We start from the raw sequence: 22789 nt of genomic DNA, 5'->3' as shown, positions 1-22789 counted from the left end.
CACTGTGGCAGCAGGTGCCAAGTGCCATAAGCTGCCCAAGACTGCAGTGTCCCTCAAAAGCCAAAAGCAGAGGGCAGAGATGTCAAAACATAATTTCTGCTGGTGGAAGGTGGCTTCTAGCTGAAATGTTGAAAGCCTATTGTCATTAAGTCTACAAAAGGGGAGAAGTTGGATCAGCAAGTCTGTGGAACAAGAATAATCCTTCCAAGACAAAGTGTATGGCATGAGACTCTGGCTCTGGTTCCAGTGTCTAGGTGACTGTCTGCTCACCTTGACACCAATTGACAGGAAGGTAAAATTTATGCTGAGATGTTGTTTGTGGGTGATGATAATAGCTTAATTTTCCCATAGCTTTGAGTTGACAAGGCATGATTTTGGTAGTGTAATTTTTAAATAGAAATTAGAATGGATCTGCAAATTGGTTATTAGATGCGTTTTTAGATTGGTCATTACATTAAAGTAGGGAGGATGAAAGGACTTGTCAAAAATCACATGATGAATTACTGGCAAAGCCAATAAACAAATCCTAATTTCTTCCTTTGACACATCTGTGTGTATGCTGTAACAAATGTATAGAGACAGCTAATGACAGCTAACTGTCAAAGAGCACAATACAGCTCATGTAAAAAATCAGAATACCTTTTATTTTTCACTGTTAGAGAAAATACATCATATTACCCACAGAAACAATTGTGTGTTCATGCGAACACACACAGTGTGGAAGGATGTATATCCTCCGTGTTTTAGTTATCTAGCTAAGGGTTTTTCCAGTATATTTTCAAGGTTATTCTGCTCATCACAATATACTTTGTTTGTTATTGATTCAAACGTGTATTCAAGTGTAAAGTAGTCAAAGATGGTTACAAAGCCTATAGAAATTAGTGACTCCATTCTGGCCTGTGAGAAACTCAAGGATAAAAGCAAGGGGCATTCCACTACCAGGAACGCACCAAGAGCCTTTCTGAGGAAGAAATAACATTTTTCATGGCTTGTCAGCATACTCCCATTCAGCCTATTAAAGAGAAGCAATGGATTCCTACCCAGCCCACATAAGCTGATGCAGTTTGCCAAAGCAGAGGCTTCTCTCTTGCAGCTGCTGGGGAATCCAGTGCTCTGACCCTGGTAGAGATGTTGTGGTATCCTTTGTTAAGACATCTGTAAGCACAGGATCTCAGCACTGATCTAATGGGCTGCTGCTGCGGCTAAAAAGCAGCAGACACATGAAGTTGATTAATCCCTGTAGTAATTCTATTAACACCCTTAATGGAGTTATAATATGGATAATTTTACCCCTCTGCAGCAACGCGAGAGGGAATTGCCCTGGAGAGCCTGTAACTAAAGTGTGGCAGGGATGTCTGAGAAAAGCATTTTTCTGTTTGTTTTAGTGCAAAATGAAGTGGCCTGATGGGTTGGAAAACTGCCTTGTTTTCTGGAATTTTGAACACTTCACAGCCCTAATGGTGCAGGTGTTCCCTGTGAGAGGGTGATGCATCAGGGCTCTGACACAGCAGCAACGCTCCTGGCACCCTCCCAAGTGCTTGCTGTGTGGCCACACTTCCCTCTGTCTCGCTCACAGGTATGCATAGCCTGTCTCATCACACAGCTTCTCAAACACCGCATTTTCATTCATCTTTGTGGTTTCCTCTCCTTGTCCCTCCATCTGACCATGATTTATCTGCTTGCTGCTCCCTGTCAGAAGGGCAGCTTTGCCCAGACTCTGTCATTGGACAAAGAATTGCTAAAAATAAGCAGCACAGCTACAGTCTTGACCTATCATTGTATAGGGAACAGATCAATAACAGGAATGAGAAATTCTCCATTTCTTTTTGTTTTTCTCCTTATTTTCTAGCCTGTGGAGAGCAGGTTTATCTGATGCATTAACCATGTTCATAGCCTGTTCCTAGGACAACTTGATTGCATTGCAGTTCTGTCATTAAGGGCTTGTCAGTATTGTGAATCAAGAATCATATCTTGAGATGGAAGGGACCCACAAGGATCATTGAAATCCAACTCTTTGCCCTGAATAGGACAATCTTGAGAATGGCACCATGTACCTGAGATCACTGTCCAAACAATACTGCAGTGATGCTCTCATGTGAAGTTACCTAATGTATATAAGTGCCAAAGAGCCACTCCACGAAAACCTCCCTAAGACTAGACACCATTTTTACAGTCTTCCACAACAACCCAGGCTCCTGATGCAGTTTTTTAAGACTATATAGAGTAACTAATAGGGCTGGGGACTGAGGGATTCTGACAGGAAGCCACAGGAGGGTCTGACTAAGTTTTCTGCTAGTTCAAAGGCTGTTGCCACCTATGCAGGTGCAGTGATGTGACTACTAAGCTGGAGCATCTCATCTACATGGTTTGTGATTTCCACGTAAATATGCTTAATTTATTCTGTTTGATAGCCCATCCTTTCCTCCCACAGCGACTGCAATCCCAAAAGATGGAGTAGCCCAGCTCTGTAGTGATCCAGGAGACAGTGGGAGAGAGCAGGGAAGGTGTTGTGTGCGTGGGATGCACACACACACACACGCGCGGGGATTTTATTTCTCTTTCTGCCTACGGTAGCTACTCTCCACATTCTGCACAGGGATGAGAAGTCCAAGCAGCCACTTCTTGCCAAAGACTTCTTGCAGGTTGTCCCTCCAGGGCCGGGCTCTCACCAGCACTCCCTTCCGCACCTGGTACCGCGTCTGCCCGCGCAGGATCAGCAGCAGCTGGTGGCAGCAGAAGCCGGCGCACGCCAGTCCAATCCCAAGCCAGAGGTAGAGCATGAGGATCACAAACATCTCAGAGCTAAGGAGAGCTCCTGAAAACCAGGAGGGAGGGAGGAAAAGAAAAGAAAGTGCTTAGACACACCCCACAAGCAGTTAACACAACCCCAGGAGCCAACAAACCAGCTGTTTCCTCTGGCCACAAGTGGGGAGGTAGGAACAAGACAGGCTGGTGGCTGTAACTGTATTAAATTGTTTCCTTCATAGTGTCTGATGAATGGACCTGCCCCAGAAATACTCAAATGACAGTGGTCTCTTGTACACTTCTTCTTTTGCTGTTTATGCGTGGATCTAGATTACAGGGACAAATTCAGCCAGAAGTAAAGCATATCTGTAAGACTTCAGCACTATTCTGAACAATAATTAATTTATTTAAGGACTTACCTACTCATCAGAGATTTCTAGGATTTTGAAAAGACAAGTGGACCCTACAGCATGTTGATCCTTCTAAGAAGCCTTACTGTTTGTATTAACACAAGGCAGAAATATTCTGGATTTCTCTTTTTCTCTCTCTCTATAAAATGTTAAAATAGAAAAACAAATCAATAATGGCTTTCCTACCTTTGGAACAAGGCAGTTTTCATGTGAATACAAGAAAGAAACAGAAACCTTTCTAAAATACATTCCAAATTCTTTTCATTAGCTGCTGCTAGAATACTCAAAATACTTTGAATATCTGAAGCTCCTAATCCAACTGGGGGGTTTTAGTATATGTTGGTGATGAATATATTTGAATAAAAATATTCTGTAGGCCCTTTCCTCTACAATGATTTCAGAACTCCTTCTGGAAAATATTAGTATAACAGCAGGTGTCACTGAGTGACCTTTCAGTGTGTAAGCAGAGCTAAACCCATTAATATAAAATTCTCTGTGTGCCCATATGATGTTTATGCACGTATTTTGTGCATATTGGTATATTATTAAACACCCATATTTACACACAGGCCTATTTACACAAAGGAAATGAAATGTGTATCAATACTGGTATAAATAGCTGATATCTTTTCACTGGTTCCTATAAGGTTTAGAAATAAAAAAACTCTCACATGCTTCTGTTCCTCTGGAAGACCATGAGCCTCATAAGACCAAGTGTGATAGAGCGGGGATTGCCTGGACAATAGAGGTGTGCTGCCCAAAAGAGGTACATGGGTGCTTCAGGTTTTAAGTTCAACAGAAGGGTCACTGGATATGCAGAAGGCTGGATTATGCGGTACCACCTAGTTTTGCAATCTGTGAGTCCCATCTTTTCCACCTGGCAGTGCTGTAAGTGAGAGATTGGGGCAGGCTCCTCTGAGGATAATTTGTAAGGACACTGACTACAGCCTCAAGCTTTCAGAGACTGTCTTCACTTGAAAAAGGTGCAGGAATCATTCCATTTTCTCCCTAAATGCAATGTCATCTTTCCCTTCTTATTAGATCCCATTCAGCTCAGTGGGCTCCGTATGCAACACAGCGAGAGAAGAACAAGCCCCTTAGGATAATGACAAATCCTCATACAAATTCTGTCAGAATAACTTAATCTACCAGGTAAGAAGCCCAGAGCCAAATACTGGATTCTTTGTTCATCTTTTACTGGACCAGAGTGTGACAGATATTTATTTTTTCCTACAGCTGATACCCAGATGGGATATGGGGAGAGACCTTTTCTTTAGATCCTTTGCAAGGCACCTGTAGGCTTTATTTATCTGACTTGATGAAATTCAACATTCAGGAAGTAACTACCCTTGTTTCCCTTTGAAAATATTAAGCATCTCTGAGCCATCCTTTCCAGAGACAGCATTTTTTAAACCATTTCTTCAGGCTACCTACATAAAGCATCTTCTATAATTTATTTTGTGTGGTCCAATACAATGTGTTTACAATAGTGCTCTCCATTTGCCCCTGATCCCCACAGTCTCTTTTAGCCTTGGATTCTTTTTTTCTCTAAGTGATCCAGTCTGATCTCAAGGTTATATTGCCTTATACTATCCATGCCAGAAAAGCTGTATTGTAGGCTGTAGTTATCGACTTTGGGTCCGATTCTGAAATCCACGCCTGAGTACAGTCTGGGCAGAATGAGCCAGCTGAAAACTTTCCCAGCATGAAAGCAGGAACACTTAGTTGACACAAAACCAGCAGATTAACCCTTCATCCTCCTTTACTACTTCTGCAGTACAGTGGGCATGATGGAGAAGAAGAAAGATAAAGTTTTTTCCCTGCTATCGCAGTTCTCTGTTTGGATGATACAACAACCCTTAAGTAACAATAACATTAGCTGAAAAATACTGTGCAAGCAACCCTTCCAGGTAACCATTCAAGACTGTGATTTTCTCTCCTGAAATGGAGGTTAAATGTGCTGGTAGAAACCAGTGGGCCCTTCCTCCCAAGCAATCAAGACACCACATGCCTGTATCTTGCTGTGTGAGGCAGCAGTTCTCAGCAGAACTAGGGGTTTGGTGGGAGCTGCTGGGAGCTGCTGCCTCTCAAGGGTGTTCTGGCTCTTAGCTCTGCATCCAGACCCATTGTGTCCCACTCAAACACTGTCCATGGGCTGTATTGGCGCCACAGCTGCTGCCACCAGAGCTGGGGTGCTTCAGTGTCTCTGCAAATATGTGCCAGGACCCATCACTGTGCAGACAAGCCCTCAGAGTCAGAGAGAACTAATTCCTTGATAATCTCCTCCCATATCCCTGCTCCCCCTCCCAGAGTGCTGTGCTGAGCAGAGCTTAGGCACACGGGAAAATCATTCCCAGTGTTTTTAATGCTAGTAAAGCTCATGCAATATTATTTACAAAAAATTCTTCTAGTTGGAAAAATTATTCCATAAAAGTGTCATGGCAGGATTTCATGTTTATTGTCTTTCAGTGATTACCATGACAAATCTGCAAATTTGCCAAGCAGAGAGATATTTGTTTGTTTTCAGATGGCATTCCAGCCTGGAATCTGAAAAGCAAGCTAGGGCCTCTCTGGCTCCTGTATTCCCAGCACTGGAGTCTCCGCACTCAGATCTTAATCAACACTTCTGGTGACAATGCACAAGCCAAAACAGACTCCCTTCTTACAGAGTTCAGCTGAACCTGCAAAGCTAAAATATATGGGCTACCTATTTTAGTCTAGTAAAAGCTGATGTAAGTGCATGAGGCTGGAGCTCATAGATGGGAGACAGCAATTTTCTGCAGCCGCTCTCAGGGCAGAGTAGCAGTCTAGGCTGTCTGCATAATCCCTTCTCTGAGGTTAGGATCTGTCTAACTCTTGGGTTTGGACAGAGAAAGGGTTGAGGCTGGAGAGTTTGAAGGTGTGTGAAAAGTGAAGAGCCAAGGCTTCTTGCTCTGCAAGAACAGAGGCTGAGTTATGGGAGCAAAATCAGGAGAGGGAAGGAGAAGGGTTGTGGAGATTTACAGAAAGGCAGGGAGAGAGGGGGAAGAAGTAGAAAGAGGGGTAAGGAATGGAAGCAAGGAGAAGGATGTATTTGCTTTTGGTGTGGAGCTTTTGCAAAAAGCAGCACAGAGAATTTCCCATTCTCTGTGGACTTGTGTCCCAGACTGGGGTCACAAGACAGGTACCTAATCATGTCACATCAACTGCTCTCTTGGTTTCTGTTGCCTAAACCCCAATTCTCCTGAGCTGGAAGGATGAAAAGATCTCAGTAAGTTTGCACTGCCAGGAGGCAGGAGATGGGTGACAGTGGAGGGAGTGAGTAGACCTGGATAAGATATACCTGCTGGGATATGGGGAACCTGCAGATTTGTAGGGCACAAAAGTCTACAGGACCACCCCCACCTCTACCTGTAGGACAGGCAAAAGATCCCTCATACCTGCAATAAAATCCATCTCCTCTGTCTAATTACAACACATGTCCTGCACAACAGATAGCTCTATTCTATCACCACCAAGCTGGTTATGAGGCATATTCCAGAGCCTAATGCTTTGGGAATGTAGCTATGGATGTAACCTGGAGCAGGTCCCAGCTTCTATTTCAGGTGAAGTCTTTTGGAAAGGCTGGCTGTAGCCTCCTAAGAAGGCCAATTGCCCCTCTGGCCCATTTCCATACCACACCTCCACACAGATGACTATCCAAGGAAGATCAGGTCCCCCCATCCCAGGAGCCCTGGAGGAGGAACATGCTCCTCATCTCTGAGCAAGGAGTCCTTACCTGAGAAGAACTGGCTGATGGAGTGAGGCAGAAGAGTGAGGAAGGCCAGTGGGTCCGCAAAGGACATGGAAAGTGTAGCAGAAATGTAAGCCATGCCTGCCACCAGGGAGTCAAGGCAAGCCAGGGAGGTGTAGAGGCAGAACATGATGAAGTTTCGCATGTTCCTGCTCCCGATGCAGTTCCCTGTGAAGAAACAGTGGTGGTCATGCCTCTGGGTGACTCTGGAACACAGTCTACAGAAGTGAGTGCCAGGCAAGGCTGAGCCAGGGGACCTGCTTCCATCCAGCCAGTCTGCCACTTCGGCTCCTTTGCCCAAGTTAAAGTCCTTGCCCAAGTCCTCGGGGGAGTTCTGGATCACAAGGACGTAGTTGCCCAGGGCATTAGCTGAGAGGAAGAGGAAGAGGGCCCCATGCAGCAGAGCAGGCGAGAAAAGTGGGGTGGTGGAAGGGTCTCTGAACATGCTGGGGATGAAGACAAAGATCTGGAGGACGAAGGTCACTAGGGAGATGCACAAGAAGTAGGCTGGAGCGACAACATTGAGCAACCTGAGAACTAGCATTGCGGATTACGTTCCTGCAGGGGAAAGCAAGGAGAGAAGGAACATCACCGCTCCGGCTGCACACTTCATCCTTCCATTTCCTGCCGGGTCCCGGCCCCGCTGCCTTCGGGAAATGCCCTCCGGGGGCCGCTCTCCCTCGCCGCCTCCCCACGGCCCCCGCCGGCCCGGGGCAAAGGGACAGCCCGTGGGCAGCGACCGCTCCCCGGCTCCCGGAGGAGACAGTCCGGCCCCGGCGCCAGCCTCGGGGGAACTTGCGGCAGCGGTGCCCCGGAGGGGCTGCAGCGGCTGCAGGGGAGAGGCGGCTCCCGCGGTGTGCCGGCGATGCGAGCACCGCTCTGTTCACCTAGCAGTCTCTCTGCCAGGCAGGGTCAGTTTTGGTATTGCATGAGAGGAAAAAAGGTGGTGCTGGAGGAGGGGGGAGTGAATTGGAAAGGAGGGGTGGGAGGAGGAGAAGGGGAGGGGGGAGAGGTTGCTCTAATCCACTGCAATACGGATCAAATCCAGTGCTCTAATTTATCCCTTAAAGCCACGGATCTACAGATTACCTCTACGACCGCTGCCCCGTTCTGCACGAAATTAGAAAATATACAAAACAGCTGGTCAAGTGCTGTCCGGATGCAACCTGCGGCGCTCGGCTTCCGAGCCGGAGCAGCCCCGCAGCAGCAGCCGCAGCTGTGGCCGGGCAGGGCGCATCCCCGCCGGGCAGGCGGTCACCCCGGCCGCGGGGCTCAGCCTGCAGGCTCGGGGCGCAGGGCAGCCCGGGGGGCGCAGGCGGCGGGCAGCGAGCTGGGTGGCGGTGCGGGCGCCCCGAGCACCCCCGCGCCGGCAGCCGCAAGGAGTCCCCAGCGCCGGTGTCTGCAGAGCCCCGGCGGCCCGGACCCGCTCGGCCCCGCTGCGCTGCGGGCTGCCCGCTGCCACCTTGCAGTCCCCTTGTCCCCAGGCGCGCCGGGAGCCGCCCGGTACCGGCGTGTGTGGCGCCGGCGGAGCCGCTCCTACAGCCGGCCATGCCGAGTGAGATCCCCGCGGCAGCCGAGCCGGAGTGCGCCCGGAGTCTGCCCTGTTCTTCCTCTCCCTTCCTGCTCTTCTCCTGTCCCTCTTTTCTCTGCCCCTGCCCTCTATCTGTCTCTCTCCGTCCAGTGCCTTGTGTCCCTCCCTGTTCCTGTCCTTGTCCCTGTGCTTTTCAACCACGGACTTCTCCTTCTCCCTCCCTCCCCATATCTCCCTCCCGCGTCCCGTTCCTGTCCGGGGGTCTCCCGTCCCGACCCTCCCCGTGCTCCTGCCCCGGCCCGGCTCCCCGTAGCTGTCCCTTCAGCACCAGCCGCACCTGCAGCAGCTCCGTCCGCCTCCCGCCGAGCACAGCCCGCCCCAGGAGAAGAGAAAGGCGTTCTTGGGCCTCTCACAACTCCCACGTGGAGAGCAGAAGGGTGGGAAGAGGCATTCTGCCCCTCCGGCCCGCAGAGCACCATTCCTCTCCACAGTGTGAGTGAGGGAGGCAAGGTGAGTTTTCTGTGTCCCTGTGCCTCCCCAAAGCTGCCCCAGTTGGAACCAGCACTGGAGGCAAGGGGAAATGTGGGGGGGAGTCGTTGCAGGTTCAAAGCCTCCCTATACACAAGCAGGAAGGGCTTTGATGTGGGCAGGTGGTGCCTGGGCAGTAGCCTGGTGCCGGCAGAAGTTTTGCAGACACGTGTTTGCTCTCTGACAGCTACACACCCTCACCCCCCCTGCCCACCCACGCTCTCCTTGTACTGTCTACACAGGCTCTGTGCACGGCCTCTCCTTCTCCTACACACCTACGTGCTGCACCCTCCCAGCTCTCATGAGCAGCATCCCTGTCTCCCTCCACAGACAAGCCACCTATGACAGGAGAAGGGGGGAGAAGAGGGCTATTGGGCTGCAGCTGTGTCCCTGGAGACAGTCAAAACTCTGCACTGGTGAAAAGTCAAAGAAAAATGCATTTTATATAATCTTAGGTGCTAGGTACACTGGCCAGTGCCTCAGCACAGACTCTGCAACTCCACAAGAGACTCTCCCTTCCTTTGCCTGAAGGTTCAGAGCAAAATGAAAGTGTGTTTCACGTCTCAGTTTCTAGGGAGAGAAGACTGGAGAAGAGAGCGGCTGTGCCTGTCTCCTGCACGTGCACCAGCGTGGAAGGTGATGATAGCAACCAAGTGTTCAAGGGCTCTTCATTAGAAATAACTTTTCTCCCAGGTAACCTTAATGGTTCGACATTTCTGAGAAAAGCAGTGGCAATAACACAAGCAAGTGCAAACCAATCCTGTAGGCACTGGATCTGCAGTGATGAGCAGCTAAGAGACACCTCTGGCAGAACTGAAGGGGAAGCTGCTCAGAGCAGATCTAGTTTTCACTCCCACCTCCCTCATTCTCCTGTCACGACTACTGAGAATAAAAATCCTCCAATATTCCCTCAACTCATCAATTTAAAGTAGACTGAGCCTTGCAATAGAGATACATGACCCAGTCTAGTTTTATCTTTAAATAATCAGACAGTGTTTTCTCCATATTTTAACAGCTTACATCAAAATAATAATAAAAAAAGAAAATTACAGAGAAGTCTTTTCATGTCATGAAAGACTCTCAACTGAGAGGACTGCATCTCATGAAAGACATTAAGCCTGCCTGCATAGAGAACATCAAAGCTGTAGCCAAAACGGGGAAGGGAAGGGAAGGGAAGGGAAGGGAAGGGAAGGGAAGGGAAGGGAAGGGAAGGGAAGGGAAGGGAAGGGAAGGGAAGGGAAGGGAAGGGAAGGGAAGGGAAGGGAAGGGAAGGGAAGGGAAGGGAAGGGAAGGGAAGGGAAGGGAAGGGAAGGGAAGGGAAGGGAAGGGAAGGGAAGGGAAGGGGAAATCTGTTTTTTCCACTGGAATGGAAGATGTGAGGCAGATTATTCCCCACACTCTCATTAAAATTCTTCTGCACATTGATGCTTATGATTTGTCAAAATAGTGGATTCATATTTAACAATATAGCAAAATATTCTCTTTCAGTGCTGTTGTGTTGATATTATGAGCTGTTTGCAGAATGGGGGAGAAGTTGACTGGGGATGAATTTGCCTATGCATGTGTATATAAGAGAGAGATGGGTAAACAAGGAGATTAGCACAGGAAGTAGGCAAAAAATGGGCACAGTAGTTAATTTGGAGCAGGGATTTAAAAGTAACAACATGTACTGCATGAATTGTGTTTTCTCCTGCTGTAAAATCAACACATGAGACAACTTGGGTGTGTGACACTCAAAAATATTTTCTCCCTTTTTCTTCTCTGGGTCTGGTTGTGATCCAGGAGATGGAGTATTTCCCCACTCTACTTTTCAACCGTAAGTAAAATCACTTCACCCATGTGTCAAGATTTTCTTGTCTTTTGAGTATGGCAAGGGTTATGCTATCTGCCTTTGTCTGGAAGAACTTGGCAGCTGGGCATAAGAAACACATGTGAGAACAGTTTATTGTTCTCATTACCTACTGTGCAGACTTCTCCAGAAATTAGCACAGCATACCACAGCCAGACCCTCTCTCACCCCAGCCTTGGTGATTCTGTGTCACCACTCCACTCTTCCCTGCTGGCCAATTGTGTGCAGGGATTTTCCCTACTGTGGACTCTTTCCCAATATGTCCCTTTAGCAAGCAGGGTAGGAAACCACTGACAGAATCTATCAGTTGTCAGCCAGCTGGTGATTCCATCCTCCCATTCAATCATCTGGGCTACACTTGATAATGACTGGCAGATGACAGTTTTCATAGTTTTGTACCCAGATCTTCTAATTCTTTGTGCTCAGAGATTTCAAACAGAATAAAATACTGTTCCAGTTGATGCCATACTCTGGTACAGTCTGCCCAACATTTTTGAAGGTTTCACTTTAAATTGCATCCCAAATTATGTATCATTTCTTCCATCTCAAAAGGTGCCTTGCCTTAGCCTACATCATTAGTTTATTTTTCAAGATTCAGACTGATAGTGATTTTTCTCTGGAATGAGTAATTTAACCTCTGCTATTTGTTGTATCATTTTCAAAGAAATGAGTTCTCTCTGTGGTAAACCAGGTGCTTCTTGATTTAAATTATCACTTAACTGCAAGTTTTATGAAGTAGTTTCTTGTTTGGTTTGATTTTTCATTTTCTGGGTAGTTTGCCTTCAAAATCTGAATACCCACAGTGTCTGGAGAGGTTTCCTCTGTTTAGGTAAAGCTGAATGGCCAAGAAAAGTAACAGCGTCAGCCCAATGTCTTCAGTTTAGCAACACAATAAATACAGCAAGCCTTTATGCTGACCTGCCTAGGTGGAGGCATGAATGCTGGGAGCAAAAGGGTGCTCAGCCCTTTCCCCATTCAGTTCTGGGTTATACTACACAGGTTGTCAGGATCTGATCTTCCATAAACACAAATCTAACGCTAAGCTTCTATTCATAGTGAGAAATGGCCTTCAGAGGCCAACTCAATCATCTTTCCCAATTTTCCACACCCTTGTTTCAAGTTTAGCTGTCCTTTGCAGACAAAGTCTGATAAAGTCCTGAAGATCTCAAATGATGGAGATTCTCCACCACCTCCAGGCATTCCATTCAGCTACTTCTTATTCACTCAGAATTTCTTCTTATTCATTCTATGCATAATGTGGCACTCCCTTGCAGCAGTCTAAGGTCTTAGTCCTTATCCCAGTAGGCTCAGAGAAAGAAAAATCCTTTCCTCGCTGCAGTCTCTTACAGACTTGAAAGTGGCTATCATGTCTTCCCTGGATGAAGCCATCCAAGTCCTTAAATAGTACTACTTGGATTGTGTTCAAAAACCTCTGAAAGAAAGAGCAAGGGTCCTGGGGTATTGTTCCTGCTGTACAAGCACCTGAGAGGGGCATCCAGCACCGAGCTCAGGCAGACCAACTGTGTGGTTTTAGGCAGCTGGGTTTTAAATTATGTAGATTGCTCATTGAGCTGCTTCAGTTGTGCTGAGGGAGGATGTTCATTAACAAAGGAAGAGATGGTAACACGCTTCCAAGGAGTTGGGATACCACATTGTTCATGATGCTCTGGTCCATTCTAGTTGGCCCATGCAATGGAGAAACAGCCTGTGTGACAAAAGGGCTCTAAGCCACAATTTACGGTGTGCCCTGCTGTGTCAGGAAAGCTGTTGCAAAAATCAACGTTCATTCATTCATTTGCTGCTTGTTGATGGCGTCAGGAAACAAATTTTTGCAGTCAAGTAAATTTCAGTGTGCCAGAGCACAACAGCAGGAAGAGAAAATGTTGATGATAGGTGGGAAGAGAATGTTGTGGGAGGGAAGGCACTCCTGGGCCCAAACCCAGGCCAGGGTTGTTGTCCCTGACTGTGGTCCACTCTCTCCTCCATCCGCCTGGCCTTGCAAATGCTCCTGAACTCTGTCCTCATAATAGTGCGGGAATTCTTCCCCTAAGAGAATCAAGGTTCTTCCCTTCCAGTGCCTACAGCTGCTCCCTCCACCAAACCCTGCCCATAATACTGTCTCAGCACCAGAGGAATGGCTGAATGCTGTGGCAAAACACCCTATGGAAAAGCTCCAGTAGTGGAAAGAAAAAGAAGGACAAGAGAGGGGGAAGTACTTCAGGCATTTTGTTCCTGCAAAACTCTGAGCATCCTCTCCAGGTGTCAGGGTCATCTCAAATTCCCAACATCCTCAGCACCAGATGTCATATCCTGACAACAAGGTGTCATGGTGCCACTTGATGGGACTCTTCTTGCTATCAGGTAAAGTACACAATAAAACATCTCTAAAAACATTTGTCTCAGCTGACTTATTTGGAGCTCCTGAGCCATAATGCTCAAGCCAACTGAGCAGACCCATCACTCCAAGGTAACTATCACGGAAAGTTATTGGAGCAAGGTTCCTGACATTCTGCATCATTTCCAGGCAGGACATTGCAGGAGCAGAGCTCTTAAGGAGTAGAAAATGAAATGAATAAATGTAAATAGTGTTCATTGCAAGGGAGGATTAAGCCCCAAACTAACAGGCATTAATATGTGAGGACGGCCTTCTGAAGCAATCTTCTGTCAGTAGAAGCAGCTACTGCTCCATAAATTGTGCACTGCCCTTTGTCACAGGTCTGGCATCTTCCTTCTCATCCCCAGCTGGCTGTCCAACCCTTGTCTGCCATCACTGGATGCTTGAGCATTGTGTTAAATTTATACTGGGCACATCAAGATGCAGGAGCCCTGGTCTTCCTTTCTGCTTGAGAAGTGTCAAGCACACCTAGGGAATCCTATAATAATAAATAACAATAACACATGCACATATTCATAACCAAGTCATTGTTTAAGTAGTGAATATTCAGCACACACCAGATGGTTCTTCTTTCACTGCCTCCAAAATGGAAATGACCAGTTACTAAAGATAAAATATTCCTTCCCTCTGCTGCTTCCCTAGGGCTCCTACTTGTTGTTCTCTTGTAGAACTGCTCCTCCCTAGAGAAAAAAGCCTTTCAGCCTTGGAAACATTGAAATCAGATCTGAAATATGAAATGTTTCAGCAGAGCTGCAGATAAATGAACACAGTGTTAAATCAATTCCAGAAAATAGACTTGGATTAATCCTCCTGCCTGCTGCAGCAGTGCTCTTGGGAGAAGCAATCTCTCTCCCCACTGTCACATGGCTGCTGCCTCTGCCATCAAGATGCCCCTCTACTGGGTCTGTAAAAGCAGTTCCTCAATTATTTTTGCTTGTCAAAAATGGTAGCTAGCAGCCAATGCACTAGGTGTACTGCACATGACCGCCACCCAGCCACACTGCAGCTGGCAATGATTTTAACTGACTGATTTTTACTGTTGCTGCACAGAGGGCCAGACTCTGCCTGCTTCATTTCCACCCATCCCAGTGGCTGCAGATTTCATTTATGATCTCTTACAAAAGATGCACTAGCAGCACTGGGAGATCAGGCCATCAGCCACTCAATGCCAAGTCAAACCATCTTGTTTCTTGGCTTTCTTTGTCCCCATGTGCAACACATAAACTTGCCCAGCTCCATTGAAGGAAATGGTCCCATCCCATCCCATCTCATCCCATCCTTTGGTATGAAAGACACTGGGTTCAAACCATGGCAGATTTAGGAGGACCTGAGCCCAGGCACTTCACTTTCCAAGCACACATATAAGCCCCAGATTTGGTGCAGAAGAAGGGCCATTATCTCTGCCAGTCAGGTGCCCATAAGGAGGGGATTCCCACTCTGATCCCCTAGTCAAGGTGCATTCTGTGCAGCTCTGAGCTAGGTACCTGTTCAGTGCCATCACCAGCCAGGGCATGCTCTGGGCAGCTCTCTGTCCCTCTGGTGAGGAATAGCATCTTTCCCTGGAGCCAATCTGCTTGCTTTAAGAGAAGAAATTCAAAGTACTGTTTAGGAAGAAGAGGCAGAACTATGTCCTCTTCTCAGGAGGCTGGAGGCAGCCCCATGCTCACCTTTTCCCAGCCCCCATGTGACCTGAACTTTCAGGGGAGGCAACTCTTTCTCTGTGCCAGAATTATGGGGGTGGGGCTGGGCAAGCTATCCCTACAAATGTTGGGAGCAAAGCCCAGGCCCCTGAGGCCAATATCACCTCTGGGCTAGGCAGGGCTGCAGGGTAAACCTTGTTCTAGGAATATCTACTGCCTAGATGAGCCAAGGAAAAATAATTGAGATGTGACTTTCTTTTCTCAGCTGTAGGAAAAGAAAGCCATGATTTGATCATGGGTTTGGCAGTTTCCAGGAATCTCCTGGTGTATTCAGTATCAAACTAATGAAGACCTTAGCACTGCTTTGAGTAAGACTAAGGTTAAGCTAATGGCACTGCAACAAGGTCAGCTTCATATGAGTCTGCCAGAAGAAAGAGCATGCATGTGTCAGATGGTCAGATGGTAATTTCCCTTATCCCCAAGCTTCAGGGTACATCCAAAGGCCAATGGTAGTCCAAGGACTTCAGAGCCACTGTGGTGTCTTCTGTGGAACAACAGCTTCAGTCATATTCTCCCTACTTGCAGAGGTAGTGACTGAGTGAGGAAAACCAGAGGACTTCACTGGAGAAGCAGTGGCTCTCCTCAGGGGAGGACTGTAGGGGATAACTACTGAGGATCACAGTGTAAATAGCAAGAAGAAGGGGGAATTATACCCACCTGGAGACCCACTGAGGAGCTAAGGGAGGAAATAGAAAAATGAGGAGTAAATATTAAGGGAGAAGTTCCATAACAGTGAGACTGGGACTGTCTCCAGACTTGTCTTCACTTGCTTCTCTCAGATTCCTGTCTGGTGGATTTGAGGTAAGCACAGCCAGCAGCTAGGTTTCCAAAATGCATGCCAGAAGCAGAAGCCAGAATCTGCTTCACTCACAGCTTGGGAAAGGGAGCTATCCCAAAGGATTGGAGCGGGTGGAGGCATCTTCTGCTCTGGGAGCAGAGGAAGCAGTGGTTGTATACTGGACAGCAAGGACAAGGTCACTTTTTCGGGGGTTCAAGGGGACCGGGGCCAAGAAGAGCCCTGTGGAGAGCTCAGGCAGAGGAAATTCAGGCATGAGGTGGAGGACAGATCATAAAGGAGCTGGGAAACAAGAATGGAAGAGATGAAGATGCGGGGATAGAGGGGATTTTGGTGTGATGCGAAAGCTGGAAAGAAGATGTGCGGCTGGGATCAGAATGATCCAGCAGAGAGGCTGGAGTGATGGCCGGGATGAGAGGGTCAGGGGGCACTGCTTCCCAGGCGCTTCCCAGGCACTTCCCAGGCACCCTTCCGGCACCGACCGTCCTCGCCAAACCTGCTGGGGCACCCGGCCCCTGCCCGCTTTCCAGCTGCTGCTGGCCCCGCTCCGACACAGCCGGGGAGGAGCTGCGGGGCCACGGGTGACAGGTGAGTCTGTCACATCCTGGGGAACGACCGGCAGGGTGCTGGGGACAGGCTGGCACACGGAGACACAGCTGCACGGCCCGGCACGGCGCGGCACGGCTCTGGGCGTGGCAGGGATGCCGGGCCGGGCCGGCAGATGGCGCCGGGAGCCCGCGGGGAGCTGCGGGAGGAGGGAGCGGAGGAAGGAGATGCGCGGAGAGGAGGAGTGCGTGGCGGTCTCAGCGGGCGAGGAGGTTTGTGGATGTGGGGTGGGAGCTATACACCTGTTTCGTGCCATCACCATCCATCTATCATCCCCCAAGAGAAATCTCTGCCCTGTCTCCCTCTCCAGCTCCGCTGGGGAGACCCCAGCCCTGTAGCAGGGATCAGCCTTGAGAGGGCAGCTCTTTCCTCCCGAGCAGCACCCCCCAGGCACAGCTCCCCAAATTGCCACTGGTCAGGATTGCCATCCTCAGTACAGAAGGATAAAAGATATATCAGATGTGAATCCTACCTGCTGCGGTGGGATGTTCTTTTGCAACATGGCTAAATATGTTCCAGGAGTCCTCCAAGCTTTTGCCTGGGAGGTGCAGTGCTTTCTCCTTTTTTGTTATGCCACATACTACATTGGTCACCAGCAGAGAGCAAAAGAGCTGCTGCATCTGCCTTGCCCCAGGATGGTGGAGCTCCCCCTGCAACACCAGCAAATCTGCTGAAGAAGTGGCAATGGCAGAGCTGCCAGTTCCTGAGCTACCTGGGAAGGTGGATGAGGGACCAGAGAGATCAGGGCTGTGATCAGCAGTGATCACCAATGCTCTCCTTGTCGTGGGGTGGCTTTATTAGCCATGAGTTGTTTGTCATTCACTCACATTTCTCTTCTGGTTTCAGTTCAGTTAAGCATTCCCAGCTTCTCCCAGGTGTAACTCTAGCCTGATAAGCTCCATATTATCTCCACCTGAGTGGTCCCTTCATTTCAGTGCACATGGAAAGGAAGGGAGAGATAAAAGAGGTGCAAAGAATAGAACCACAGAATCAGAGTGGTTTGCGTTGGAAGGAATTTTCTACATTATCTAGTTCCAATGTCCTGCCGTCAGCAGGGACACCTTCCACTACAAGTGGTCAAAGCCACACCCAGCCTTGGCCTTGAGCATTTTCAGAGATGGGGCCACCACAGTTTCTCTGCTCAACTTGGTCCAGTGCCTGACTACCCTCACAGAAAAAAAATTCTTCCTAATATTTAATCTAAACCTTCATTCTTTCAGTTTGAAGCCACTGCCCCTTGTCCTATCACTACATGCTCCTGTCAGAGTCCCTTTCCACCTCTCTTGTACGCTGCCTTTAGGTCCTGGAAGGCTGCTGTAAGCTCTCCCTGGAACCTTATCTTTTCCAGTCTGAACAACCCCAATTCTATCAGCCCATCTTCACAGAAGATGAATGAAGTTGAATGTGATAAATTATACACACAGTAAAAATATAGGTAAAGCCAACAGCATGAGCTGGGAAATTAGTAAATAGTTATTTGATGTCAACTAGGCTCAAATGTTGACCACATGTTCCAGACAGAGAAATGGGTGAAAGTAGCTTGTCAGTGGGTCAGAAGAGGCACAGGGAGACGTTGTTTCCTTCATACAATGTGTGGCTTCACCAGGGAATATCTTGCTGCAGAGTGCTGTGGATATCCACATTTTATATGCTTCTGAATCTCTTTCAAAAACAATGTATTTGCTGGTGATGGGAGAGCACACTAGAGAAGCATCATCCACCTGCTCTGTTATTATGCTCTTCTCAAGGTGTTTGCTGCCAGCCACTTCCAGAAACAGAATGATAGCTACACACACCTGTTTTCTGACCTAAAACAGCCCTCCCTCTTTTTTTTAATTTAATTGTTTTTTTTTAAATTATTATTATTCTGGCACTATTCTTTACATAGAAGAAGGGGCAATGAGCTACATAAAAAAGAAGTTTTTGTGGAATACTTTGTTTATGAGACAGCCTGTTTAGAGTTAATGACTCTGACAAAGGACTGTGCCACTGTGCATTAGCTAGCTGCGCTGCTGGCAGCTGTTCTAGCATGTTCAGTGCATGGAGTGTTTGCTCCAAGGAAGGCTGGCATGTGGGCAGAGACACAGCCTGCATGCAGAGCCCCATTCGGCCAGAACAGTATGGTTCATTACATGATGTGCATCTTCCTCACTGCCTCTCCTAGCTCAGCCTGTTAGCTTACATCTTTCCCCTATATTCCACTGTCATTCTCATTAAAACTACCACCACTTTTCCCTCATCTATCCGCAATCAGTCTTTCATTGCTCTAAACATCATAAAAATGTCATTTACTGCTTCAGAAGGTCAAGTGCTCAGCTTGGATCTTTTTCTCCTATGTCAGGAATTACCAGTTGCACCTCTTGAAGCAGAGGGGTCATTTTCCTGTGATTTCCAGAAAACATTTCACTCTGACTCATGACCTCCATTTCAAGCTCCATATAGCCAGGTATTTATTTTATTTCTCTCTCATACCCATTTGTCTAAGAGAGGGAGATGAATTTTACACAGAGTAAATGAAGCCATGTTCCTTTCTGTGTCCACCTCCCCAGGGAAGTGACATGACACGTCATGTCACTTTGAGAGCTGACACGAGGAGGGCTGGTGGTGAATGGGCAGCACCATGGGAACATCTCACTTACCCAGGTCAGCCAAGGAACAGAAACAGTGTCTCAGAGAAATCCTGTGCCTGCAAGTACTGAACCACACTGTCCCACCTGACTGGCGATTGGGAAGAGCCAATTAGCATATTTTAATGCAACTGATTAGTGCGTGGTCACGCAGCCTGTGTGGTGGGTGATTTTTGAAGCAGATTTGAAATTATAAGCATGCAGACACCAAACCCCAAGGGAGCTGGCATGGGGGAAAGACGATTTCCCAGCATAGTAGCTGCGGCCCCAGTTTCTCAGCTATTCCCAATGGCAAGCTGCCTTCAAAGAGCCCTGAGAAGGTCCGGAGTGAGCACTTGAAAATTAAGAAATTAACTTTTTTAATTAACGGAACTGAGGTGGGGGGTGTGATGGTGGCTCAGCCTCTGCTGGAGCTCTTCTAGCTTCTCCTTTTGCACAGCTTAAGTCCCACGGTCTCCTGTGGGAAGGGAGACGCTTCCTTGGAGCCGGGGGTTCCCCAGTGGAGGGCACAGAGCCCTCCCGGCGCAGGGGGCTGCGCTTGTGCGGCACAGAGCCCTGCCCGATGTCGCGGCTGTGCGGGACCTGCTGCCCCTCGTTCGGGCTCTGGCAGTGGGCTGGGGCAGCCCGGCGATCCCCGGCCGGGCTGGGGCTGGGGCTGCCTCGGCCCGGGGCGGTACCCGCATCTCCCCCGCCCTGCGATGCGCGCACCGCCAGGAGCTGCTGCCGACAGGAGCTGCGTTTCCTTAGTTACGGCAGGCAGGAGATATTCCGGGAAGGAGGCAGGCAGAGCTAGGAAAGGCCTGCAGCTCTGGGGGGAGGCAGCCCTGGCGGGGCCCGGGCTTCACCAGCCCCTCACACCGTGTCCCGGGTGTCCGCCCGGGGCCCCGCAGTCCTGATCGAGGAATGCCGGGCGCCCACGGCCGGGACTGGAGCGGGCACGGAAGGGCTGCAGGGCCGTGCCAGGGCAATCCAACCACGCAGGGGAGAGCGTAGTTCCGACCTCCGCAGGTGTGAGCTTCCATCTCTTCCCAGGGGGTAATCCCCCACTTGTCCAGGGATAAGGAGAAATTAATTCCTGCTTTTGCAGCATGAAAACAATGCAATGATTCTATCAGCCCTCCAAGGAAATAAGTAATTCTCTCCTAGAAGCAGTTTGCAGATAAGAAAGTCAGGGGCCGCATGCAGGACTGTGCAATGCCATTTTGTGCCCATTTCAAGCCTCATCTCTCAGGTTCTGTATCCAGGGCTGCCCACTCTGCAGAGCCCCATGGAGCCCTGCACTGGCTCCCGCCCCTGCACCAGGGAGATCAGGGCTCCCTTTGATGTTTGCCTGCAGGCAACCAATTGCCACGGGCTGGCATGCTGTGCTCACCACACTCCAGCTGGCCCGCTCATCCTGGTGAGGGGCAGCTGGCATGGGGATGTCCTGGCAGAGCCATGTGCCATGCCAAGCTGGGCTGTCAGCCTGGGACACAAACATGGTCTAGCTGGCTCCAGGTGCAGGGATCAAGGACTAAAAGATGTTTTCATCGCCTGACCCTTCAAGTTTGCCACCAGTCTGGGCAAATTACAGTTTTCCAGTTTCACCAGCATCAGCTCCATAGGAGTATTCAAAGGCACATCTCCAGCTAAAGGCCACACCTCTGACAGTATTTATTTACCATTTATTTATTCTCTGAAGCTCAGAGATATTGGTGCTGCCCAAGGATAAACCAACAGCTTTTTTAAAAACATAGACACAATAGCCTTTTTCTACAGATGTCATTCTAAGGAACATTTGCACCATCTTGCTCGAAATGTGTCTGGACAAATTCAGCCTGAGTCCCTCAGTCTGCCCGGAGAAAATCAGCATAAATACTAAAGCCATAAATGATGGAAAAGAGGAATTACAGTTGGGACATTCATACAGACAGCAGGATGCAGTGCTGGAGTCCCAGCTGCCCAACAGCTCCCTGTGCCTCATCCTCCTGCTGCCTCTGGCTGCAGCTCCAGGTCTGTCCCCCACTGCTGCAGGGTTATAAGCAATGCAGGAAGGAGGTATTGTGCTCCTTCACACACAGAACTGGAGCTGAGCCACACACCACTCATGGTTCTCAGACATGTGGAGGATTTAAAAACAACGAGCCCTTGTGAGACCGCACCTGTAAGGCTCTTCTTGGGCCAAAACCATGGCCACTGAGCCCGGTATAAAACAGAAAATAATGGAGTCTTTCTCCCTTTTGGGGCTGCTCTGTACTTCCATTTTTGTTTATAATTCTATTCTATTCTATTCCAACTAGGCACAGGCTGGGCCAGAGGCAGGGAGAAACGGGTATCTCCAGGGAATGACTTACACACAGGCAAGGTTTGTCCAGCTTTGTGTGATCCCCAATGTCTTGTCAGGCCAAAGGAAGGGGAGAGGGTGTTCCTTTGGGACTGGGGCAGCTCACCAGCAACAAGGTTGCCAGATCTGCTCAGAAGTCAACATTTCCCAGCAGTGTTTGCCAGTTTAAGCGATGAAACATATTGGCTTGCAGTTCAGTAAGTCAGAGAAGCCATGCTTCTTCATTGCTCAGAAGCAGGGGATCAAATATTGGGGACCCAGTCATCAGGCATTCTAGAAAATCCCCATGGATTTGTTTCTCCCACAAGCTCCCATTGCTAAGCTGGCACGGTGGTCTCTGCTCTCTCCTGAGGTAGACAGTGTCTCCTCGTGCACAGCAGCAGTCAAGGTCTCCAAGCCTCAGTGATGCTGTAGGACTGGCACTGGCTGGTCTGGAGTGAGAGGGCAAGCTGTCTGGCTCCTGCTCATCATACATATGGCTAAAGATACCAGTGAAAGAGATTGGGAAATTTATTTTTACTCAGCTCTTCCTTGAAGTTTCAGGTATGTGTTGATTGGGATATGGTAGCTCCTGGTTGGAGATAAATGCAAGATTCATTTACATGAAACTGAAGTTTTATCAAAAGACATCATGTTGTAGCCAACCTGTTCTCTGCACCATGCTCCAGCAGACCAGAAGTCAGCTGAGTGCTACCTCAGCCTTGGGGAGCCTAAAAAATGAAAGACACTATAGGGGACACCAGGCTTTCACCCCTTGGTTCCTCATGGTGTGTGAGCTGTGCCAGCCATTTTCACTAGCAGTATGAACAAAGATTCTTTGCTGGCAGCCGTTATATAATGTTCATTTCCTGATGCTTCTCCTGGTGATTTTCACAGCTGTGCTTGTGAGACTGGAAGGTCCTTTTTTGGCCTAATGGCTGGACTTTACCCACTAGACTGTGCTTCTTCAGCCCAAAAGAGATGAAATGAGCCAAAACAAGCCTTCAGAGGATGCTGCAGAAGAACACTATTTACTCAGCATCTGGAGAAATCACAGATGTGGGACCCCCAGGTCCCCCATACCAGGTGGGAGCAATGAAGCACTTGGCATGTCATTGAGACTTCTCCTCAGTAACTTTCTGGTGACTGTTCCCTGGTAGCCCACTGCAGATGTGTCTCTGACCATCACCTGGGAACAGTGCTGGCTGTGCAAGACCCCCAATAACTGCAGCCCTGAGGGTGCTGCAGGTGGTTTCTCCAGTACAGAGTGCACTGCCTGAATTCTGACGGATTGGAGAAATGGGGAGCAGTCTGGGATGCTTATGGAAAACAAGGTTCTCGGTGTCCCTTTACACTTGGTGGGTCAGGTTCCTCTCTCTCCTGCCGGTCATTCCTGACGAAGGGAGAGACCTTCTGCGGGAACAGGACCCCTAGGAAGTTTCTTAGCCACCGCCCCTGCTGCCACCTCTGCCAAGCATCTGAGCAATGCTTCATCAAGGGGAGAGGTTCTGCAAACGGTGTTGAGGAT

At 48.7% G+C, this 22789-nt stretch overlaps 1 protein-coding gene across 2 annotated transcripts; it reads right to left on the bottom strand.

Moving 5' to 3' along the window:
• Positions 1-618: 618 nt before the first annotated feature.
• ZDHHC22 (zinc finger DHHC-type palmitoyltransferase 22) lies at positions 619-9030 on the bottom strand. Of its 2 annotated transcripts, none has more exons than XM_063160230.1 (3): positions 8796-9030; positions 6913-7485; positions 619-2815 (listed from the first exon to the last, which is right to left on the bottom strand). In XM_063160230.1, the coding sequence occupies exons 2-3, from the start codon at positions 7469-7471 to the stop codon at positions 2550-2552; spliced, it is 825 nt and encodes a 274-aa protein (XP_063016300.1). In that variant the 5' UTR covers positions 7472-7485; positions 8796-9030; the 3' UTR covers positions 619-2549. The 2 variants fall into 2 exon arrangements, with proteins under 2 accessions (XP_063016300.1, XP_063016299.1); XM_063160229.1 differs by lacking the exon at positions 8796-9030 and adding an exon at positions 8017-8118.
• Between the last annotated feature and the right edge of the window lie 13759 nt (positions 9031-22789).

Source organism: Melospiza melodia, chromosome 6 (genome assembly GCF_035770615.1).
Source record: "Melospiza melodia melodia isolate bMelMel2 chromosome 6, bMelMel2.pri, whole genome shotgun sequence".
NCBI lineage: Eukaryota > Metazoa > Chordata > Aves > Passeriformes > Passerellidae > Melospiza > Melospiza melodia.
The sequence above is the reverse complement of the archived record's forward strand: the minus strand, read 5'-3'. Positions and strand labels throughout refer to the sequence as shown.